Here is a 24,323-nt window from a genome sequence, read left to right on the forward strand (position 1 = left end):
AGATGATGATAACGCAATATATAATTATAGCAATAATTATTATTGCATAATAATAGTATTTTGAAAAGTGTATATTTTGGACATTTTTTGAAAAAAACCCTGTACTATAGTACAGGAATTTTTTCGAAAAATTGCCAAATTTCGACCTTTTTATTTTTGACATACATGGTTACTATACGTCTATCAGATGATGATAACGCAATATATGAGCATATATAGCAATATTATTGCATAATAATAGTATTTTCAAAAGTGTATATTTTGGGCATTTTTTGAAAAAAATCCCTATACTATAGTGCAGAGATTTTTTCGAAAAGTTGCCAAATTTCGACCTTTTTATTTTTTGACATAAACGGTAAGATGATGATAACGCAATATATGCGCATACATAGCAATATTATTGCATAATAGCATTTTCAAAAGTGTATATTTTGGCCATTTTTTATAACATAACTGGTTACTCTATCATAATTGACATACGCAGAAACACATAATATCTTCTGCGCATGTTACCTCAACATTTTTAATCGATTTTTTGGATATTTTTTTTTTTAATATCACGAGATAATTTCCTGTACTTTGTTTCCTGTACTTGAGTAAGTTAAACATCCAATCAAATGTCTAAATTGTGAGTGAAAAAAAAACCAATAATTTAAAGTATTATTTATATTTTTATTATATTTTTTTATTTGATTAGAATACAGGATATGAGTTACTCATCATATACGACTTTAGTAGTAATAAATATCCTTTAGAAAGTAAAATGATAATTTTTAAACTGAAAGACTAAAATCTCACTCTCACGAAAGTTAATCGTTGACGATTGAACGAATAATAATATTATTAGTACTCTTTAAGATCTACTTCACACTAAATTTACGACTGTTTTAATCTTTAAGTTTAAGAAAGTATAAGTGAAAAATGCGTAGTTGGGTGTCCAACAAGTGTACGCGATGTTTGAGAAATATTGAGGTTCTATTATTTTCGTTATTTATCGGGAACTTTTTAATAAAACTTGTTAATTGAAAAAAAAGAATTAAGAATCCCAACCCATAATATCGATCTTGTAATCTAACCATTATACAAGATCATATGCGATTTAAGAATATTCTACAATTTCGATAAGATATTAAAAGTGAACTTCAAGTTAATGTTGTTGTTTTCAACAGGTGAAGTGAAATATGTATTTTGGAACCGTAAAGGATATCCCTCAAAGTGAAAATACATTTAATAGTATAGCTGTTAAATCAGACTTATTACTGTTCAGTTCAAATAAAGTTACCTCTCTAATAATAATAATAATAATAATAATAATAGCGAAACGCCACGCGACTCCCCAGCTGTCAAGGAAAAAGTCATTTTACGCACGCTCAGAAACATGAGCCCAGAATGACTATTGGACTCAACAGCTTCGTAATCACGTGGCGCGTTGGTAAAACGAAAATCGCTAATATTAACCAAAATAAAATGAATCTACAAAATAATTGTATATGAGATAACCTGTAGAAAAAAACAGTAAGTTTGATATAAATCCAATCCATAATATTATTTGTACACATATCATTATTATTTACAAACTGTTTTTAATTTTTGCCTCTAATTTCCCTCGAGAATAATGGTGCTAAACGTACAATAAAAACATACAAAATTGATATTCATTTATTGTACGAAAGACGATTAGGATTCCAACAGCATAATAACAGTAATTGAGATGCATTACTATTAAATACCCGGCATTTAGTCACAATCACATCATTAGACAATCCCAGTCGGATCAATAGAAATTACAAATAAATTAATGACTATATCAACGGCCATCGAGGTATTATGGGTAATAATCATAAAACGAGAAATAACTATTGTAAAACCTAAAACGATGCAAACACGAAAGAAGAAGTTTCTAACACCATACTATGGAAGGCAATCGTCGCCAAAAATACAATAGGCACTTGTCAATGTGAACGTGCACGAAATGTACGTAGTCCAATTAAGTGGATTCACGTTGACGTGTCAGTAGTGAACGTATGACGTAATGACCATGTAATAGTAGTACTCTGCTGGTGGATGTGCAAATCGAAAAGTTTTGGCGGCGATTGCTTTCCATACTAACACTAAGTTACTAACAAAAATGAAAAAATAATTAACTTAAGATTATGAGCACACACAGCTAACATCACTCGAATTAGAGGCACAGTTACCACCAGTGTCACTGACAAAAGGCATTATCTTGACGCGCGCGTACTGTACTATAATTATCATTGCTTGTGCGTGCGTGTTACGTCATAAAGAAATACATACTCATATTTGCATAAAATGATCGAAAACAAGCAAAGATCAGATTTTTTTTATCTAAATACAGAATCATAGATTCTTGTCATGATGTTTGAGGAAGTTAAATGGTTATTACATAACATTAACTATGCATTAGTTTCTGGAAAATGCAATCGTTTTTGTAATAGTTCCATCATGTCTTATTTCCGTTTTACGTAGTACTAGTTGACCGAGAATGAATTGTTTTAACAGTTGATGAATTGAAATTAATTTAGAGAATTTCGAAAGTTTATTTAATAAGTTAGATTTAGTTGAAAATGGTATAATGGCGACGCAAAACCGTCCGAATTACATTCAATTCCTGTGATTTCCATGATCAGGCAATGAAAGATGAACAAATGACGCCTCATAGGCCACGAATATCAACGTCAGTGACACCATTATATAAAGGCAATAAAACCCATTGATCGGCATTTAAAAAGAGCATAAAAAAGGCATAATCAACATTTGCACGCGAGCGTCAACATAGGCACGCGCGCGTCAACATAGACACGCGCGCGGCAACATAGACACGCGCGCGTCAACATAGGCACGCGCGCGTCAACATAGGCACGCGCGCGTCAACATAGGCACGCGCGCGTCAACACATGCACGCGCGTGTCACGCGTCTATCTAATGTTACTGTCGAATTAACGGTGTTTTGATACAATGTCGTGATTGTTCTTAATGTTACAATAGGCCTACATTTCATTTTATTATTCGCTTGGATTCCATGAACATCATAATTGGAAATTGTTATGAGAAATGGTAATTTCTTTTTTATTGCTTGTTCAAGTTAAAAAAGGCTCATGAAAGTCGTTTTGTATAGCTTAGATCGCTTAAAAACGTTAGGCCTTTATTACAGTCACGAATACGTAACACATACTGTATATAAACAATTATTATAGAAATTTAAGATATCATAGAAGAATCGTATTTTCTGGTAGAAGAAATATAATCGATACAGTAGAACAATAATGCAATTCACTCCGTATTTGTTGAAAACAATATATTCACGATTTAAATAGCAATGATATATTTTTAAAGTAGACCGCTTTAGGAGATACAGTCCCATGTGCTTTAAATCATAGAATAATACGCGAAAGACGTAAAAGCTTCATACCTCGGCTTATCAGCAGTGCGATATTAAAATGCAAATGGTAGGCCTAGTTTAGTACAACACAAGAAAATGCTCAATGATAAAATGTTGATGCTCGAGTACGGTACAGAATATTGATAACCAAATACACGTAGTTATGTACGCGCGCGCGAGTAGAAACTGGTGACGTTGTTTAATTGTGACACAATTTCTAATCGATGTATAGTGACTGGTGGTACCTAACCAAATTGTCGTAAAATTGCTATAAATGACAATTTAACAGCACTGATATGGTTTCATTTGGCGCCAAATCTTCAAAAGCCATCTTATTGCACGTAATAATAATAATAATTTGCATTATAGGCTATTTGTACATAAACATCATTAACATTCTTTTTTAAAAGAAATATTATGAATACGATGATATTAAACAATAATTCAAATTCGATTTTTAAATTAAAACATAATTTCAATTACGAGCGTATAAAAATGTAGAACGCTTAAAAAAGTTGTACATGTTTTACCGTCACAGCAAATTAATACAGACATTAAAGACATTAACAACAATTGCGAGAAATATTTAAATACTGTAAATGGTATGTCAAGTTTCACTAACAAAAGTAAATGTATTAGTAGATATTTAGTAATTTAAAAGCGATTATAATATTAAATACCCACAAAACAGCAATGACTCACGCTAGCAATCATAACCCATAATTATCGCTTAAGAAAAATAAATACATGTTGGTAACAACAACAAACGTCTTATTAACATACATAATTAGATGTGTATTATTCTCAATTTCTAAGCACTGTATGACGTAACACGCGGCAGACGATATAGGCGAAATGCGTGTCTGCTGACAGTAGTATTCTTCTGTATAAGGCAGTTTGACGTTGTATATCAAAATAGCACCTGATAGCAACTACGGTATATGTTCCATTATGTATGATCATATTCCTTGTTAATTGGCGTCTTCTGGAGATGGTAAACTTAAAATTGAGCTACAGGCGAATGTTCTCATATCATAATTAAACCGTCATTCTCCATTTTCGTTTCCATGGCGTAATTGAAATGACTAAAGACTATTTTCTACATTCAAGGCGTTTTCTTGTATGTGCATTAATGATGAATATACGTGTTGCATGTACTAAATGCGAGAACAACGTCGTTACAAATGCATATACATTAGGTATAGAATAAATAGTAAAGATGAACCCGCGGGAATATAAGACAAATAAAGCGTATCATCAATGATCCACAAATTATGCAAATAGTAAGCGTGATGAATATGAATACAGGCTTTTATGGTAGCAGAAGAACCCCATTTAAAAGGGGAGTCACTTAGGTATAGGCCTACTACTGGTGATGAATATGAATACAGCCTTTGATGGTTGCAGAAGAACCCCATTTATAAGGGGAGTCACTTAGGTCAAAGAATTCCATATTTATATTTATCGTTTGGTTTTAGCCATGCTTGCAATCTTTTCCAATTCCAATAAGCGTTGCAATGAGATAAATTTATTTGAAAATGTTTAAAGGAATGAATGTTATGGTTCACACACGCGGACAAATTCACCAGTTCCAGCCAATAGTTAGGATACGGTATTGGAAAAAGAAACACAAGCGAGAGACGCGCGTACAATTCAACACAAGAAGTGACGCGTGTCAACCGCGATTAATATGCGCGTGAAAAGACACACGCGTGTGAAAACCGTTAACGCTTTTTGTACACATACGCACTTCTTTCAGGTTATTCGGTACGCGAAACGGATATTTTTCCTACGCGCGCTGTTTAACATACGCCAACAATAGAAGTTTAAAAATGCATTATGAAATAGTTTGATTTACTTCTGTACCGATATTCTATAAATACTTATGTACAGATAAAAAATAGGACCATGCTAATATATTGAATTAAAATAACTTTGTCGGTACCTCTCATCACTGTTTCTAATAATAAGATTGTGCGCTGTGATACCAATACAAAATTCACACCAAATACGTACAAATAACCTGTTAAATTGCATTTTATACTCACTCCTCACTCTATCACACATTCACTCAGCATCTATCATTACCGTTTTCTTCATTTTTAACTGGATTGCGACATGCTAGCGATAGAAAAATGTATGAAAGACCTACAAAAATACCAATTGATGCTATTAACATAATAATCAGTGGATATCAATTCAAGTCTATATCCAAAATGAGTAGAGAGATACTCTCAAGATCTTGAACGTTCCATTCGGGTAAATAGCCGCATAGAATGTCTCCTCTGCATACACGGTTAAATAGACGCTCGATTCGATGATCTTCCCGACTCACGAAATTGCACGAGCATCTCATCGTCGTCATTGAAATGGTTGTACTCAGAATGACGTAACGGGAGTGAGTTGGGTATAGCATTTTGGTGAAGATATTTGACACAATTGCCAGTAGTTCGTGTATTGTGTGAAGACTTCTTTAGGCAAGAGCATGTGCAGAAGGACCGGAAATCCTTTTCAGTACTATATACTGTCCTGTTAAAATTATTCCTATGTGAATTGCAATCGACGAAAGTTCTTTCTAAGTCATTATCATGTAGATGGTTCATTTCATAGCTATGATTTCTTTGCTGTAACTGATTCTCCTCTTGCTCCCGGCGTTCATCCTCCGTATTTAACGTCAACAAACGTAAAACAAGTAAATTCATCACAGACGCTACAATCACAAGAGCGATGAGAATGTACAAAATACTGAAAGCAACGTAACTAGGTTTTTCCTGTAAGGCATTTTCTTTCTGAAGGGCCACGTAATCTCCAAATCCTACTGTGGTAAGAGTAATAAACACATAATAATACGCGTCTACAAAGGGCCAATTTTCAAAATTCGCAAATGCTAACGCTCCAAGGAAGGTTGCCAGTATACTCATGAATCCGCCGAGCATTACAAGCTCTGTATGGGATACATCGTCAATGTGAAACCCAAGTAGTCGTTTTATCCGTTTGACAACAAACGCCATGAACACATTGAGACGCTCTCCAACACTCTGAAACATGACCAAGTTCAAAGGAATTCCACAGAGTGCGTAAAGCATACAAAATAACTTTCCCAATATCGTTCGAGGTGCTGAATGTCCATATCCTGCGAATAAAAAAAGAAACATGATCAAATTTAAATCATAAAGCATATAATTTAAACACAGTAATAATATAAATTATTGATTATTCTGACATCATCAGTAAACCTTGGTTCCCACTATGACGTAACGCAAGGACGTACCGCATCGCAAGCGAGTTGACCAATCACATGCGACTGTTGGAATAACTCATCACTTGAGATTGGTCAAATAACGTTGCGTTACGTTCTTGCGTTGCGTGCTAGTGGGAACCAAGCTTAAGCATAAAGAAGAGTATACACGTGCGTTCACACTGAAATATCAATGACATGGTCTTTGTACGCCCGTGTTAATTTAGTGGACCGTTAGTGTCATGCTGTCACTGACGTCATTGCTGTGACAAAAAAACTCAACTTTAATAGGATCGAAATCGAACATGACTGATATTAGGTAATTACAAAGCAAACACTTGATCTCTACGTTGCATTGATCTTCCGGAATATTATATATTGCATGTATATATGTTTTGTCTTATCCGAGAATAAATACGGCCTTACCACGTTGAAACACCGGTTCTCGTCAGATCACCGACGTTAAACAACGTTGGGCCCGGTAAGAGCTTGGATAGGAGACCATTTGGGAATATCGAGTGCTGTATGTAGCTGGTGTCCCATTAGGCATTTGAAATCAGCACTGCTGCCTCTTATGGCAGCCCCTGCATATAGTACCAGCCAGCCTCTGACGTATTGGCTTATGCCTCTCCTCTGGTTAAGGTGTGCACTGGACGAGAGAAACCCTTGGTCAATGATGGGACCCGCCAAAGGTGCTTTAAACAGTCCTGGCTTATTCATCATTCAGATAAATGTAAGACTAATTGACATTGTCGTTTACGACAGAAGTCGGCCATAAAAATATCCGAGATTATATTTCGGTTAGCAATGTGTGCACCAAAATGTTAACGAATTTCTTGTCTTATAAAAATTAATGTATGCACATAATCACGATATTTTCCAGTAGGTACAGTCGGTTGGTGCAAGAATTCCCATAAATAACAAGAAATATTTATTACAAAACTACTGTCTATATGCATCTCAATTTATCAGCAAATGTTTTCATAGACTTTCCCAGGCGTGCTTTTGGGGTGTGCGCATGCTCAGTCCGAGTTTTCAAATACTGTACCCATTTTTTCAGCCGTAGTAAACTATAAGCTACCGTATGATACCTGTTTCCTAATGCTTCCATTCTCTTGAATATAACTGCCTAGAAGGAGTGGCGCGAAAATCTACCAATTTCATGAGATGGACTCACTAATGCCAGAATCGCTGTTTCATTGCACAAGAGGTCTATTAATTGTATTATCTTTTGCAAGGCAAACTCTGATAGCTTAATTATAATCAAACATCTTCGCATAGCCAAGTATATCGTTTGGCAATCGGCATTCTAGCAGCGGCTATGGCAAAGTATTAGTAATAGATAATGCAGTCATCGATTTGGTTTAACTGTCAAATATGCTAGTAGCGTTTTGCTGTTTATAATTATGCAAAGAGATTATAACTGCCATCATTTCTAATTCGGTTTGATGGATCTTAGGTGATTTGTCGATTAAGAAAGAAACGCTCGATCCACCGGCGAAGAAGAGAGTGCCTTTTGGGCGTGCATGCAGAGTGCAGGCCTAGCGACGCAACGCAAGGACGTAACGCAACGTAATGCTTGGTTCCCACTAGAGACGCAACACAAGGACGTAACGCAACGTAAGTGAGTTGACCAATCACAAGCGATGAATCATTCGAACTATCGCTTGTCATTGGTCAACACGCTTGCGTTGCGTTTACGTCCTTGCGTTACGCCCTAGTGGGAACCAAGCTTGGATTATTCGAACAGTGGCTTGTCATTGGTCAAATTACTAAAGCGTGGTTCCCACTAGAACGCAACGCAACGTAACGCAGCGACGTATCGACGCAAAGTGATGCATTGCGTAATCGCAATTGGGAACCGACGACGCAACATTGCTGTAAAAATCGCAGGTTTGATTTCACGCAGGTGGGGGCAAACACAATGATTGGAAGGGCATTTTCTTACGTTGCGTAGATTGCGTTACGTTGCGTCGCAAGTGGAACCAAGCCTGAAGAAATGAATCCATTTCGGGATGAGTGTCCCCCTCCCCCAACCCCCTTTTTTTGTGGGAGTGGGGGAGATTATTTTGACCAACGCTGATGGTGTTGATGACATTGAAATTACAGTGATAATTATAGTAATGATAGAACATTTATTATTATTATTATTTATTCAGGCAAAAGATACATTTTACAAAATATAATACAAATCAACAAATTAAACAAACACAACGCAAGAAGAAAATATAAAATCATAGTCACTAGCTGCCAGGAAAGCACAAAAGCAGCCTAAGCCACTGTCACCATTTAGGTGTGTACCTCCAACCAGTGACTAATTATTATTATTATTTCTATTAAAGATAAAAATATCGATATTTTTTTTTTACATTTTGGCAATTTTTAGATTTAAAGTTCTTAAAGCTATTTAAATTTGGCCATTTTGTGCATGTTTCATATTGTATTTTTCTGTGTTTTTATGTATATATTTTTATCTAAATATTTTTAACGAATCCTATAATTTGCGATTTTTCGCTGTTGGATGTAGTAAAAATAAAATAAAGATGATAGGAATGATAATGACGTTGTAAATGAGTATGATGTTAATGATATGAATGGTGATCATAAATTATGCTACATGTGATAATGACGTAACTATTAGAGATGATTATGACGATGACAGTTAATATGAAACTATAACATAACTATTCTAATATATTTCCACCTTACATTACAGTTATATGAATGCGACCTGCTGTAGTAATCGCAAATTAATATTTACTAAAGATAAGGTAAGATCAATCTGTTTATAAAAAATTACAAATTATAATGAATCTGATTTTCAAATTTTGAATGAAATAGTGAATTCTGGACTGTTTCCTCTATAGCCTATAATCAACGAGTCAGAGTCATAAAACGTCTGCAACACACACAATAATGAGATCGATACAGCTGTTGCACTATAGTATCCCCATTTTACACTTTCTCTGGGAAAAAATTAGAAACAAGTGTTTCTCAACTGATTTGTGTCATATTGGGTCTATATATCCACCAAAAAAAAGTTCCAGTTCATCTGGCCTGGGGAAAGCCGCCATTTTGGATTTTCAAAATGGCCGCCATAAAATACAGGTTTTTGCTCATATCTCCTCTTCTACATCATGCATGGAAATGATTTTGGTGGCAAAGTGTATGTTTTGAGGGTCAAGGAATCTAAATACAGCATTTTGAAGTTCACTCAATGACCGCCATCTTGTTTTTCAAAATGGCCGCCTTAAAATACAGATTTGTGCTTATCTCAGCTTCTACATCATGTATAGACATGATTTTGGTGGCAAAATGTAGGTTTTGACGGTCAAGGAATCCAAATACAGCATTAATTTGAATTTCACCCAATGGCCGCCATTTTGAAAATCAAAATGGCTGCTATAAAATTTACAGATTTTTCCTCATATCTCAGCTTCTACATCATATGAACGTAATTTTGGTATAAAAGTATATGTTTTGAAGGTCAAGGAATTCAAATATAGTATTTTAAAGTTCACCTAATGCCCGCTATTTTGTTTTTCAAAATGGCTGCCATAAAATTTACAGATTTGTCCTCGTACCTCAGCTTCTACATCGTGCATGGAAGTGATTTTGGTGGCAATGTTTATGTTTTGAGGGTCAAGAAATCTAAATACAGCTTTTTGAAGTTCACTCAATGGCCACCATTTTGATTGTCAAAATGGCCACCATAAGCTACAGGTTTTTGCTCATTTATGAGCTACTATGATTATGATTTTGCTAAGCCTATGTTTTGAAGGTTACAGAATAAAAACAAAATTCAGCTTTTGAAATACAGTTGGAAAGTGATGACGAGAATAAGTCAGTATGTTGTTGATAATATATGGGAACCACAATGATTATGACCCCAGGAGATACTGTACACAAGAAGATATCAGCGATGTACTGTAACTATATCATTCGCGTGAAGAACCTAAAAATATAATATTCTAAAAAAGTTTGTTAGACGACATTTTAAGATATTTTCCAAATCCTAAAGAGAAGCATGGCCAACTTTAGTTAAGCATATTCCAATCAGATACATTATATATAAAGCAAGTAAAGCAATTTAAAGCAACATATCTTATGTGACTGAATGGATGGTTACCTAATACACTGGGGACTAACACTACTTCACCATAACTGGTCTGGATTTATGCATGTAGGTATAATGCGATAACTGGACAAATCGACGATAGTTTATGCCGATCATTCTTTTTTATCCAATTAACATGTCAACAGTTTATACAATGGTACAGACACTCTGAAAACGTATATCTAGCTGCTCATCTACCAGTCATAATAATCAGACACGGAGGAGTTTATCTTTTCAGGAGCTTTCTTGGTTATATTGGACATACTGGTGGGTTGAGGTTTTGAAGTTGTGCATAACCTACTTTAAAGAGAGCTGTATATTCTAAAGCTCTTAGAGGATGCAGCTATCTATCATATAATGATGACACGAGATGAAGATGTACCATTTTGTCTCCAGATATAGACACAGTATAGGACAATTGACCATGATGGCCAATATGCCTGAATGACAAATTTCCATATACATACAATACAAGATGTTCCAAAAGAATGGATATCATGCAACGTGTTATAATGGTGAAGAATCAGTTTTCAGACATGAGCACAATAGAGAAAACCTTATGTATCTTGAAATTTGTCTTTCAGCATTTCCAGATATAGCCTTCCACTGCTTTATCCATAAGTTGTACTTTTAACTGCAAGTTGGCCATGCTTCTCTTTATATTTGGAAAATATCTTTACATGTCGATGTAACTTCTTTAGAATATCTTGTTTATTAGTTTCTTCTCGCGAATGATAGTTACAGTACACTCTCTGGTATCTTCTTGTGTACCTCTTTGGTCTTAATCTGTATGGAACTCGATCTTGTGATTAACTCACGACGTTGACATAGTAATAATGAGGATTGTGATAGCGATAGATCTTGAAGACTATAGGCAAAGGGGATTGTACATAAATGTTGTTATTATTATATGTTGTGCCAGTTTGATTGGGAATTTTAAAACTATTACTGTATTTAACAAACTGTATGCAAAAAAAAGCAACATCTAAAGCCAGTGGAGCAGTAGCCTTCAACTATGAAGTTTGGTCCTAACTGGAATAAGAAGATCTGATCACTTTCCGACTCTGTATTTTAGAATGCTGATTTTTGATTCTGTAACAATCAAAACATAGACTTAGTTATCAAAATCATGTCTTCATTATGTATATGAGCTACGAAATTAGCAAAACCTGTATTTTATGGCGGCCATTTTGAAAAACAAAATGGTGGCCATTAAGTAAACTTAAAAAAAATGCTGTAATTGAAATCCTTGACCCTCAAAATATATACATTACCACCAAAATCACTTCCATACATTATGTGGAAGCTGAGATAAGAGCAAAAATCTGTATTTTTATGGTGGCCATTTTGAAAAACAAAATGGCGGCCATTGAGTGAATTACGAAAATGCTGTTTTTCGATTTCTTGACACTCACAACTACACTTTGCCACTAAAATCACATTCATACACGATGTAGAAGTTGAGATGAGTACAAATCTGTATTTTATGGCGGCCATTTTGAAAAACAAGATGGCGGACATTCAGTAAACTTCAAAGTGCTGTATTTGGATTCATTGACCCTCAAAACATATACTTTGCCACCAAAATCATATCCATACATGATGTGGAAGCTGATATATGAGCAAAAATATGTATTTTATGGCGGCCATTTTAAAAATCCAAAATGGCGGCTTTCCCCAGGCCAAATGAGCTGGAACTTTTTTTTGGTGGATATATAGAACCTATATAACTCAAATCAGTTGAGAAACACTTGTTTCTAATTTTTTCCCAGATTGGCCCTTTTTAGACTTAAAATAGGGATACTACTAATTAAGTAAAATAATTAACCATAACTTATTGAAAAAGGCTTGTTAATGTTGGTCAGCGAAAGAGGTCAGAGTTCACTCTAAACAAGTCAATCGGTTAGTGTTATATTATTTTAAAAACTATTCAATATTACGGAGTCTTGTAAATAGACAAAATGTAATTTTAAACAACAAACATATTAATAAAGCTCTGACTACCACTATCAAAATAGTTTGACAAAAAAAGTGTGATGTGCCCAAATATGGCGGTGATATGCTTGCATATGGTAGTGATATGAAATCATCTATGGGCACATCACATGCATGTTTTTCTCACATAAAGTTTTATAGTATAGACAATGCTTAACGGACAAGACACGAATCTCGGTCATTGTTCACTCATTTTTGTCGTCACGACCATGCACCCAAAATCGGTTTAAATACGCAGATTTGTGATACAGAATCTTGGTCCGACTTGACGAAAATTACCAAACCCATGTACAATACATTAACATGATGGCATAAATTATGTCCATGTCTTCGCACTGTAGCAAGCGGGTTGGGAGGGAGTGTGTGTGTGGGGCGGGGGATGGGTGTCGTGGGTAATAATAATGTAAGTAAGCGACCATTTGTTCAAACGAAACATCTTCCACACAAGGCCACATTATTCCTTTTAAAACAGCAGGTGACACATGCATGTATAATGAGCCTGTAAACACTTTGCTGTTTTTTAATTTACAAAATATACACTTTGGTGATTTGTATATTATATGCGATTACCAGCTACAACACGTGACATTACGCGCAAACCTGCGTCACACGAATATAAATAAGCTATGAATTCGTCGTAAAATTGTGTTTTCTGTTAATGAAAGTGACTGATCAATTTTCAGGAAATATTAATATTTTATCGTGGTGTTATTAACTTCTAAAATGATAAAGAGCCATATATCATAACGTATAACTGTACACACAGTGTAGACGGAATACATTAGCAAGTACTGCTAGTATATAGCCTACAAATACAACAAAGTATGTGGTACAAAGCTTTTATATTTAGACCAGCATGCCGCAGATCTGTCAAACTAGAAAGTTTTATCATTTCTATTAAATGTTTAATGTATGATAAATTAATAGGCCTACATCACGGGGTTAACATCCGCACTGGAATTCATAACATATTGACGACAAGCGTCTAAAAACCAAACTAAACTGATAGAAGGTATAATTAAATACCGCTTAATAATATACAATCAACGAATAGGAAAACTAAACAAAACACACCACAACGTAAATTAGAATAAATATAGAAACTAATTCCTAGTTGAATCTGAACTCACGTTAACCTCTATATGTCCTATTTGAAGGACGAGGTAAACATGGTATGCGGATACTCTACCTACTCATTAGCCAATGCTATGACATCATTTCGCGGTTTTTTTAAAGTTCAAAACATGAAATATTACTAGCAGTTGTCACAACAACAACTCCCATGCTACAACCATCCGGGTTAATGTCTTTGCTTTGAATAGGTGAACCGAGGTTGTAACATTTTTTTCTCTTAAACATATATTGTCCCCAAAAACATGAAAAATGAAGTTTAATAAAATCATATTTTAAATAGGTCATTTGCAGTTTTTATAAAGTTATTCACTTCTGTAAAAAAAAAAAAAAATTATTATTTCACTATAAAAGACAAAAGAAACGGTTAAATTGAACCAAAAATCATTGTCTGACAGACAATTTAAATTTACATTGTTTCAGGTAAATAATTTTGTGCACATTCTCCACTAGATATTATTATTATTATTATTCAAATAATAATATGAATACAGTATAATCATCGTATAGAATTTTGTAAAAAATAATCAACGTTTACGAGTCCATCTTGAATTGGATGTCAGAAGCTAGGCCACGGAAAACAGCCGGCACATAGATTTTGACCGCGGAGCAAAGCAGCATTACACGGCACACTAAAGCTTGGTTCCCACTAGCGACGCAACGTAACGCAATCTACACAACGTAATAAAATGCCCTTCTAATAATTGTGTTTGTCCCCGCCTGCGTGAAATCAAACCTGCGATGTTTGCAGCACTGTTGCGTCGTCGGTTCCCACATGTGATTACGCAATACAGCACTTTGCGTCGATACGTCGCTGCGTTGCGTTCCAGCGGGAACCACGCTTTAATATATGTTTGTTATTGGCTAATCGCGTATCACAAACATCTTCATCATGTTTCAAACAATCTTGCCATTACTATTAGTACCGTTCAATAGTACAATTAAATGACTTGAATGTATAAACAAAATAAATAGCGTCTTAGTAGGCTAAATACGAAATAAACCAAGCGATACGCCGGTTAAAACGACGAAACTCAAAATGTCTGAACATATTTTACATGATATATATTCCTCGTGATCATTAGTTTGTGTCTTTGATCGATGATGTTTGAATAAAGTGATAACTTGTTTAGCCATGATTACATATTTAACATTCTGTTACGGTGGAAATGTGTACAGACTTCTGGTAAGCTGTAATAAACAAACTCTAGGCCTACGTTCTCAAGTAAACAAATTGTACAGTCCTGTAGGCTAAGAGATTCACACATACAGTACTTAACTATCATTAAATACCGTACTAAGGTCTGCTTGTTGATTGTTTGTTATATAGGTTTAGTCGCTTTATTAACACAATACGTCATCAATGGTTATAAACATACCATTTTGATATATTATTAATTGTGCTTACACTCAGTAGTTTAGAGGTCCCCCTTTTCCAATTCATTTTCATAAAGCATCCACACACAAAAATCGTCTTTCCTCGCACACCGTCAACTTATCAAGCTAAATCCATGCATTCATTGTGACCCCCCCCCCCCCCCCCGAACCCCCACAATAGCTTAACGTACGTTGTGTCATAATACCAACTTTTAAAACTATACGTATAAACAAGTCTAAACATATGTAACCCTTATTTTGACGCGATTGGCGTTTCATATACATTTAAAAATAAGCATTTATATATGGAGACTGCATACACATTGCAATTAGTAATTTTGTGTCATTAACATAGCAGGAAGATTAACCATTGTTATTCAATGCAACATTGAATGAATCAATTCCGAGAATCACGTGGTAACACGCAGCGACCAATCATTCTCAACATATCTAGCGTACGCAATTATCAATACACAAAATTAGACTTTTTTTCGGCCGAGCAAGCAGGCTGACACATGATGTTTATATATTATGTATATATGTCAAAATCAATTACTGAATTCATTCAAACGATATATGAAAATTAAAATTCATATTAACAGACGATAGCTGCCAATCTATTAGGTACAGCAGATCTATCATTGGATCCGGTAGACTGATATCAACGTATGTCTCCTTAATCTACACTGATAGTTAATGTTTTACTTATTTTTACGGGCATGCACTCTGTACTTGCCTAAAGAAGAAAAGATATATCATATTTCGCAGGGCCTCTCTCAGAAATCAAAGATTGGGAGGGGATTTCTAAAATAATATCGTATTTTTATTATTATTTTCTTTATTTATACTACCTAAAACAGGGCTATTTTGTGAACCACTAGTTCACTGAGGTAACCCCTAACTCGTCTCGAATGATGAACTGGGTTCTTTGAAAGTGCACACAGGTTATAACTGTGTACACTGGACCTACGGTTTATAGTCCTTATCCGAGAAGACTTGTTCTACCAACAGAACTAGGAGCGAGATGCCCTCGAATCCATTCCGATACTGTTGGCTCTTTAGGTACGGTAAACGGCACCACTGTCCTAACCGCTCGGCTATTTGACTCGCCAATAATCACTTTCGATTTAATTTTACCAATTTCAACGTAAAAGAAAAGAGGGAATTGTCCTCTCTTGAACAGTCACGAAATTAATGGCTTCCTTAAAAACCTTTTAATAACGCCATTGCACAATCGCATGAACAATAACCACTTTGATGCGCGCGCCCGTGTGTGTTCATCTTCATCGTTTGAAATGCGCATTTAAACGTTGATACACTTTCATCATTTTTTTGACGTCCGCGTGCAATAAGTGGTATCATTTCTATCATCGTTTAAACGCGCGTGTCTCTTCCTGACGACATTATGCAAAGTTGTATCGCATTGTTTTTTTAATTATCAATACCAGCCAAAAAACACTGTTAAATTTTATATGCTCGCAACAACAAAAATCGACTATTTTGGCTCGTTGGTTAAAGCTACGTTTCAGTATCATGTACATTAATAGTTTATGTAAATTTCGCCTGTTGTTAACGTTTTAGTCTTTACGAGGGTGTGATCTAAAAATAGACTATTCCATGGTGTTCTACATTGTATACGGTGCGCGCATAATTGCATAGCAAAACATTGCAAATGTGAATGTGCATTTTATACCGTACTGTAAATGCCAAAACAGGAAAGCGGAGATGTATAAATAAAGACAAATAAATCGATTACATCTAACAAGTAGTCTACAATCTACCGAAATATTTTACGATTGGGAAAAAACTTTAAGTAAACAATAGGTAAATGCAAAGGCAACATCTTTATACAAGATTACACAATCAGGTAAAAGAAAACCTGTTTTGCATTGTGGTCCTGTCTTGAATACAAAATTCCGTCCAGGTCCTGATTGTATAAAGTGTTATACTTACACAGTACAGTAAGTATATATTTGGATACTACATTTCAATCATAGTGGAATACTCCATGGAAATGGTGGTGCATAGCTATCTAGGTTAAAACACTAAATAAATAAAAATATATATAAAATTAAATACTGTGACACATTCACAGTCAATTAGGTTAAAACAATAATGCAATTATTTAAAAAAAACCCAAAATGCTTGCTTTCATACAGAGCTCTAATACATAAATATAAATATTCAAATTGTGTAACGTTATGCATCATAATAATCCCAATTGCATTTGAAACAAGCAGGTGTCAACGCCGCGGTAATTATCACTACGGGAGAACCGCTACCACAATTTATACATAGGATTCTGCTGGATCAGCATAAATTAATACAAACTAAAAAAATGTTAAACCTCGAGAAAAGGGAAAATATATAATTGATATGCTTGACGTCACCCTGTGGAAATGTCACTGGGGTTCTTCTTTAGTCAGGTCAGAGTAAAATTCGAAATGTCGAAGATACTGAACATATATTCTTCGTAATAATTAGCTTGTGTCTTTGATCGATGATGTTTGAATAAAGTGATAACTGTTTAGCCATGATTACATATTTAACATTCTACTGCTGTTTCGCACCTAAACTTGGCCATGGTCACTCACCATCACCACCGCGCAGCGGGTGAATGTTCTTAAATTGGGTAAGCTCGAGAGTAGTGGTGGGAAAGTGCAGTAACACCGTAAATGCAAGCATATCTACAGTATGTTGCATTTACTCAAACATTCTCTATCAATCCATTCATTTGGTATTGAGTTATTCCGCGAATGTATTACATATTTTAGAGACAAAAAACATAGAAGTATTACAGGGTGTTTACAACCAATATCCCAATGTCTATATTTTAAGTTCCGTCAATGTAGGCCAAATTATATATCACATCTGAGTGTTGTCTCAAATGACATGATAAACCAGACGTATATACGTTATTACATTACTCTTAAGACAAACGCGTTGAAGAAGACAACTCGACAACCCCACGACGTAAAATGTGGAACATAACAGTATAGAATACAACTTAACAACGTAATACAAACTCAAACAACGTAAAGACAACACAAACGTTATAAAAACAACTCGAATGACGTCGAGAAAAATTTAAATTACGAAAAGAAAAACGCGAACAACGTAAAAACAACCTCAAACATGTAAGAAAAACTCAAACATGTAAAGATAAACTCAAACGACGTAAATAAAAAGTCAAACACTAAATAAAAGCTAAAACAACGTAAAGAAAAACGTAAAAAACTGAAATGACGTAAAGGAAAACTTAAAACGTAAAAAAGAACTATAAACAACGTAAAGACAACTCAAACGTTGTAAAAAAAGCAAACACGTAAACAAAAACTCAAACACGTAAAGGCAACATCAAACACGTAAAGACAAAATCAGACGCTGTAAAAAGTGAATCAAACACAAAGACAACTACACCATGTAAAGAAAACTCAAACAATGTAAGACCCCACACCAACACCACACTTCAATAACGCAAAGAAAAAGTCAACGTAAATACATATGTAACTCAACCATCGTATCCGAAGTAAAGAAAACCTTGAACAGAAGTTTAAACAGAACGAGACAAACGTCAACGTCGAAACTCGACATAATCCACCACGGACGTAAGACGTCACTCTAGGTTCTAGACGTTGTTTTGACTTAATATTAGTAAAAATATCAATATTGTGGCACATATGGCGTTTCATACGTATACTACTTTAGCTCGTATTTTCAGACAAAAATCGAAAAGTCGATTGTTGGACTAACATAAAAAAGACAATAAAACTACAGACTTGGGGCAAGTCTATAGTAAGACGTGTCATATGTGATGCAGGTCCTCAATGTGCATACTATCATTAATTTTACGCGTAGGTGTCAGTGACACTGACATATTAATTAATAAGCACAAATGCGACTGCAAATGATTCAGAAATGTTCTGAGCAGGCAGTAACAGCTTAATAATACGCGGAGCATGAGACTGTCTTTCTAGATGTATCATGCACAAACTGATGCGCAGGTTTTAAGAAAGATGAACGAGAAAGAATATCACATAAGGCATTTTAATGCACCGGACGTACCGTTTGAACAATTCGATCATGTTGACAAAACGTTAAGTTGCGACGGGCCTGATGGATGGGAAATAAAGCCCCTGGTTGTAGCACATAATACTAACATTTTTGAGAGGTATTACAAATCAGCGTCCATTCGTCTTTGAAAAAAAAGTCGGTAGGCATATACTTGTAAATTCAGTAACACTAATGTAGCCTAACCCATAGTTTACGAATATAGTATATACATAATTCAACAGTATGCTTTTCAAGAGATAACTATTAAGAGACAAAATATAGCGGATTTGTCTGTATACCTGCAGTATTTATGCAAATAAAACTCCGCGCCTTTTCCTGTTTTCTGTAAAAATGGCGCCATACATTTTGAGCAATGTCTGACTACAAAACTAGTTTATTGCGAGGATAAAGGTTTGCATTCAAATGACCCACGGCTTATGAAACGTTAAAGAGAGCAAGGCAAAATGTATACGACGAATAAGAAATGACATTCATCCTCCATTAGGCTAGGCTGTAATCGTAAAAGCCTTTGAAACGAATCCCACACACATTTATACTCGCAACCTACCCGGGGGCATTGTACCATTCTGACAGCTCTAATCAAGATATTACAAGACATTTCACGGTACATGAAACATCTTCTTAATATATATTTCTGTTGCTTAAGATGTTAGTTTAAAAATCTTGAATTCTCGCTTAATAAGCCCAGTAGTAATGACCGATTTGGTAAATTACTATTACAAATTGGTCATGCGAATATTCACAACGAACTAAAACTACAGTAATTTATCACGTAACATTCAAATGTAATCTAATAATGTAGTTCACTCAAAAACATACGAACAATCTGGAGACAATAATAAACACAATTATATTACGCAAGCGTTCAAATATTTATGGAAATTTACGCGCGCGTTCAAGGGCTGATGAATAGGTACGCGCGCGTTCAAAAGATGATATAAACGTACGCGCGCGTTCAAAGGATGATGAAAACGTACGCGCGCGTTTATAAATTGATGATCACGTATGCGAGCGTTCATATGTTGACTAGAATGTAGGCCTACGCGCGCGTTTCTTCATGTCATATACCTGCATAATTAAATGTTCAAAATAATAATTGATAGATAATTTGTTGTTGACATTTCTTTATCTTAAATGCGGGAAAAAATCTATCATCTTCATTCCATTAACAAGTAAACTGAATTCTGTAAAATAACCAAAACATAACACTATCACATTTTACGTCAATTTAATACATTAAAGAAGATTTACGATTTCATGGTATATATTTTCTTGAATGAAGTTCACCAGGAATGTATACTCGTCATCTCAAATTACAATGGCATATTACAAGATTGTAAATTTCTTTAAATATTTAAGAACTGTCAAGCTATAACCCCCATAAATAACGTCGTTCAAATAATTGAAGTCTATGCGAAGAGTGACATAACAAACAGGGAGTGGCTTATTGCAAAATTATGCTATAGCATGTATTTTGGAATCTCTTCGTCACTGTGAGTTTGCTTAAAGCATGATTCAATGAATTATGTACTTTATACTTAATGGATCCCCCTCTCCACCTGCATTCAAGTATTTACACTGAGAATACATTATTTATAATAAGTAATGTATGACACGCAAACGCGGACAAACAGAATTACAGTTTTGTCTTAACGTAATTTAATGATACGAGACTAAATGCATCTTTATGTGAATTATTTAGTTTATACTTAATGGGTCCCCCTCTCCATCTCCATTCAAGTATTTACACTGAGAATACATTATTTATAATAAATATTACAGTTTTGTTTAAAATTACATTATACGAGACTGAATGCATCTTTATCTGTTCAGAATGCCACTAATCATCCCAACATATTTTGTTTTTCTTATGTACGCGTTACATATGACACGCAAACGCGGACAAATACTATTACAGTTTTGTTTGAAAGTAAATGATACGAGATTGAATGCATCTTTATGTGATACTAATCATTCCAACGTATTTTTGTTTTTCTTATGTACGCGTTACATAATAATCCAGTAAGGTTTTGTAATCAGAATCCATCAATAAACATCACTACACGTCATGACTGAGGATAGTTGATATCGACCTGTCGTCTAAAAAAATTGCAAAAAAACAAAATGCAAAAGCATGTTTAAGTCAGAAGCAATTTTGTTAATTGATAACGTTTCTTCTGTCGGACTGCGTGCATAACATATAAATTACACTGATACACAACACAATATCTCAACTTACTAACAGAAAGACAAATCGTCTTCCGTTTAATTTAATCACAAACTGATCATAATGTACGATGCTGCTGAGTTTCAGCATATTTTATGGCATATGCGGGTGCTTTTGAATGGGGTACTAATTGTGGAAGGAGGTCAGCGAAACAGTAGGGGCCTAGTTCTCTTTTTCTCCTGACTTGCCCGAAGTTTGTAGTTATTGTAATGTATAATTTTAAGTATTTTTTTGTTATACGTATAAAACGCCAAGTGTTACAAAAGTATTTATCTTTTACCAATATTACCCCTATAAAATCTCAAACCAAAAATGTTACAAAAGATGCAACAACGCGAAGCCGATATCATCATCATAAAACTGCAACGGACCTACAGAAAAAATAACCTAGCATCTGCCAGGATACTTTAGAAAAACATTACAGTACTAATAAGCGGGCGGCGCGGCCGAGGGGGAAGAGTCAGAAGACCATTGGTGGAACGGCGTTAAATAATAATACCATAAGTCAAAATGTAGATAAATTTTCTCCAATGAACTAACAATTGTGGTGTGGAAATTAAGATAATAACAAACACAGTAGTGTGTAATAATTTATTAACAAACACAGTAGTGTGTAAAGTTGTTCCTAATTATTTTGGCGTCGATAGCTTGTCCTAATATATATAAAGAGTCGCTATCCAATCGAGTTTGAACAATACCATGAAAGCCCCAGTGGTCTAATGGTTAGGGCAACTGCATATTAAGCAGACGGTCCGAGTTCGAGTCTCGGTTGGGGCGACTTTTTCTCATTCTCACAGATTTCCTCATCTTTATCGTTTCAAATTAATTAATTAAATTTCAGTATATCACCGGGCGGTTTCGAATTAATGTTCTTTGCCTAATGTGTTTATATATATATATACATTAAGGTAACACATTCTTTCCTCTATTACTCCCACGTTAAACGAAAACATTTGACATTAACACAATAATTTCACGATTTCAAAAGTAATCCAAGAATTAACAAAATGGCAATATTCGATGCATTAAAATGTTAGCACTATCCTCGTGTTTAGTCCTCTATAAGCACATTCAATTAACCTCTAAAATAAATTATGAAAAATGTCAAAAATAATCATGAAAATGAAATTATGTTGTAGGCCTATTAAATAACTGGTGACAGGTTTGGAATGTGTGGGAAATGCGTTTTGAAAAGGCCAAAGTTGGCGGCATTATTTACCGTATGGTGTGTAGGACTGGTCCTGACGATCCAATAAATATGAATCAAATGATGATGATGATGATTATAATGATGATGATGATTATGATGATTATGATGATAACGATGATGATAACGATGATGATAACGATGATGATGATGATTATGATGATGATGATTATGATGATGATGGTGATGATAATGATGATTACGATTATGAATGACGATGATGATAACGATGATGATGATGATTATGATGATGATGATTATGATGATGATGGTGATGATAATGATGATTACGATTATGGATGACGATGATGATTATGATGATGATTATAATGATGATGATGATGATGATGATGATGATGATGATGATTATGATGATGACGATGATGGTGATGATAATGATAATGATGATTACTATTATGACGATGGTAATAATTATGATGATTATGATGATGACGACGATGACGTTGATGATGATGATAATGATGATTATGATTCAGCACCTTAAGATGCCAGATATGCAGTCCTCGTTATATTATAGTTGTCCTTGTTGTTTCAGATTAATTATTAAAATTAGGCATACAATATTAATAATGTTAATATTATTGTCGCTACCCTGTAATGAAATCATATTCAAGAGACTGTGCTTAATTATTAATTCGACACTGGCGCCCGAAATAAATGTGAAACATACGTAAACATAGAGCATGCGCAGTTGTGTTAACATTAATTTGATGCTATCTCATCTATCACCGATTAAGCGAACATTCTATGTCATTGATGTTACAATCCATTACTATTGATTATGTTTCACAAATAATTAATTGTTCAACATACCGCTGTCGGGCGTCGACGTTCGACGAAAAAGCTTTTTTGCAAGTTTAGGTAATTCACCAAAGTTTACCTAGCCTTGCATGTAAGGCCAACTCAGACAGCATCGTTCGACGAGGCCCGAAGAAACGTATTAACCCGTCGGTGATGTCTGAGTTGAATCCCGACGAGACGAGTCGTCTTAAAATGGCATCGGGCGTATTTTTTAGGTCGTCGGGAGAACTTAAAAACAAGTCGTCCGACGCTGTCTGTCTTTACAGACTTGATATTTGGAATAGAAGATTAGGCTACCAAATACATCAACTATTTTCATCAGGATTATAATAGGCTTATCAATTTATTGAGAACAATATACCATGACACTATTAGTCCTATCGTAGGCTAATTCGTCACTTATGACAAGAACACCAAACTAGCGCGTAACAGTTCGTCTCTATACGTAATATCAAACTGACCAATCAAACAAACGTTCATGATTACATCATCATTTATTAGCATGAAGCCCCTTGTATACGTAATGACAAATGCAAATTCCCATAAAGCCATACATCTAATCGCATTACTAATTTATCTATTAACGCTTATTGGTGTTGGCTTCGGTGTAATCATACTTTTAAGTGAGTGCAAGAAACATTATTGACATTTTTATGCATGTGGAGTGCATATTAATCGGTGTAGCATGGAGTGTTTGTTCAACGTGGTGTTTCACGACGCGCGCCATCATCT

The 24,323-nt window shown here is 34.8% G+C and overlaps 1 protein-coding gene and 1 pseudogene across 1 annotated transcript in view; one reads left to right on the forward strand and one right to left on the reverse strand.

Annotated features, from left to right (window-relative positions):
* Positions 1-1,527: 1,527 nt before the first annotated feature.
* LOC144839961 (potassium channel subfamily K member 9-like) overlaps positions 1,528-24,323 on the reverse strand; it is a 33,865-nt gene continuing 11,069 nt past the window's right edge. The window contains exon 2 of the mRNA XM_078695560.1: positions 1,528-6,536. Within this exon, the coding sequence (XP_078551686.1) occupies positions 5,701-6,536 (836 nt within the window). The 3' untranslated portion in view covers positions 1,528-5,700. The remainder of the gene's footprint in view (positions 6,537-24,323) is intronic.
* Positions 7,054-7,171, forward strand: LOC144841627 (5S ribosomal RNA; annotated as a pseudogene).

This window comes from Antedon bifida, chromosome 4, assembly GCF_963402885.1.
Source record: "Antedon bifida chromosome 4, ecAntBifi1.1, whole genome shotgun sequence".
NCBI lineage: Eukaryota > Metazoa > Echinodermata > Crinoidea > Comatulida > Antedonidae > Antedon > Antedon bifida.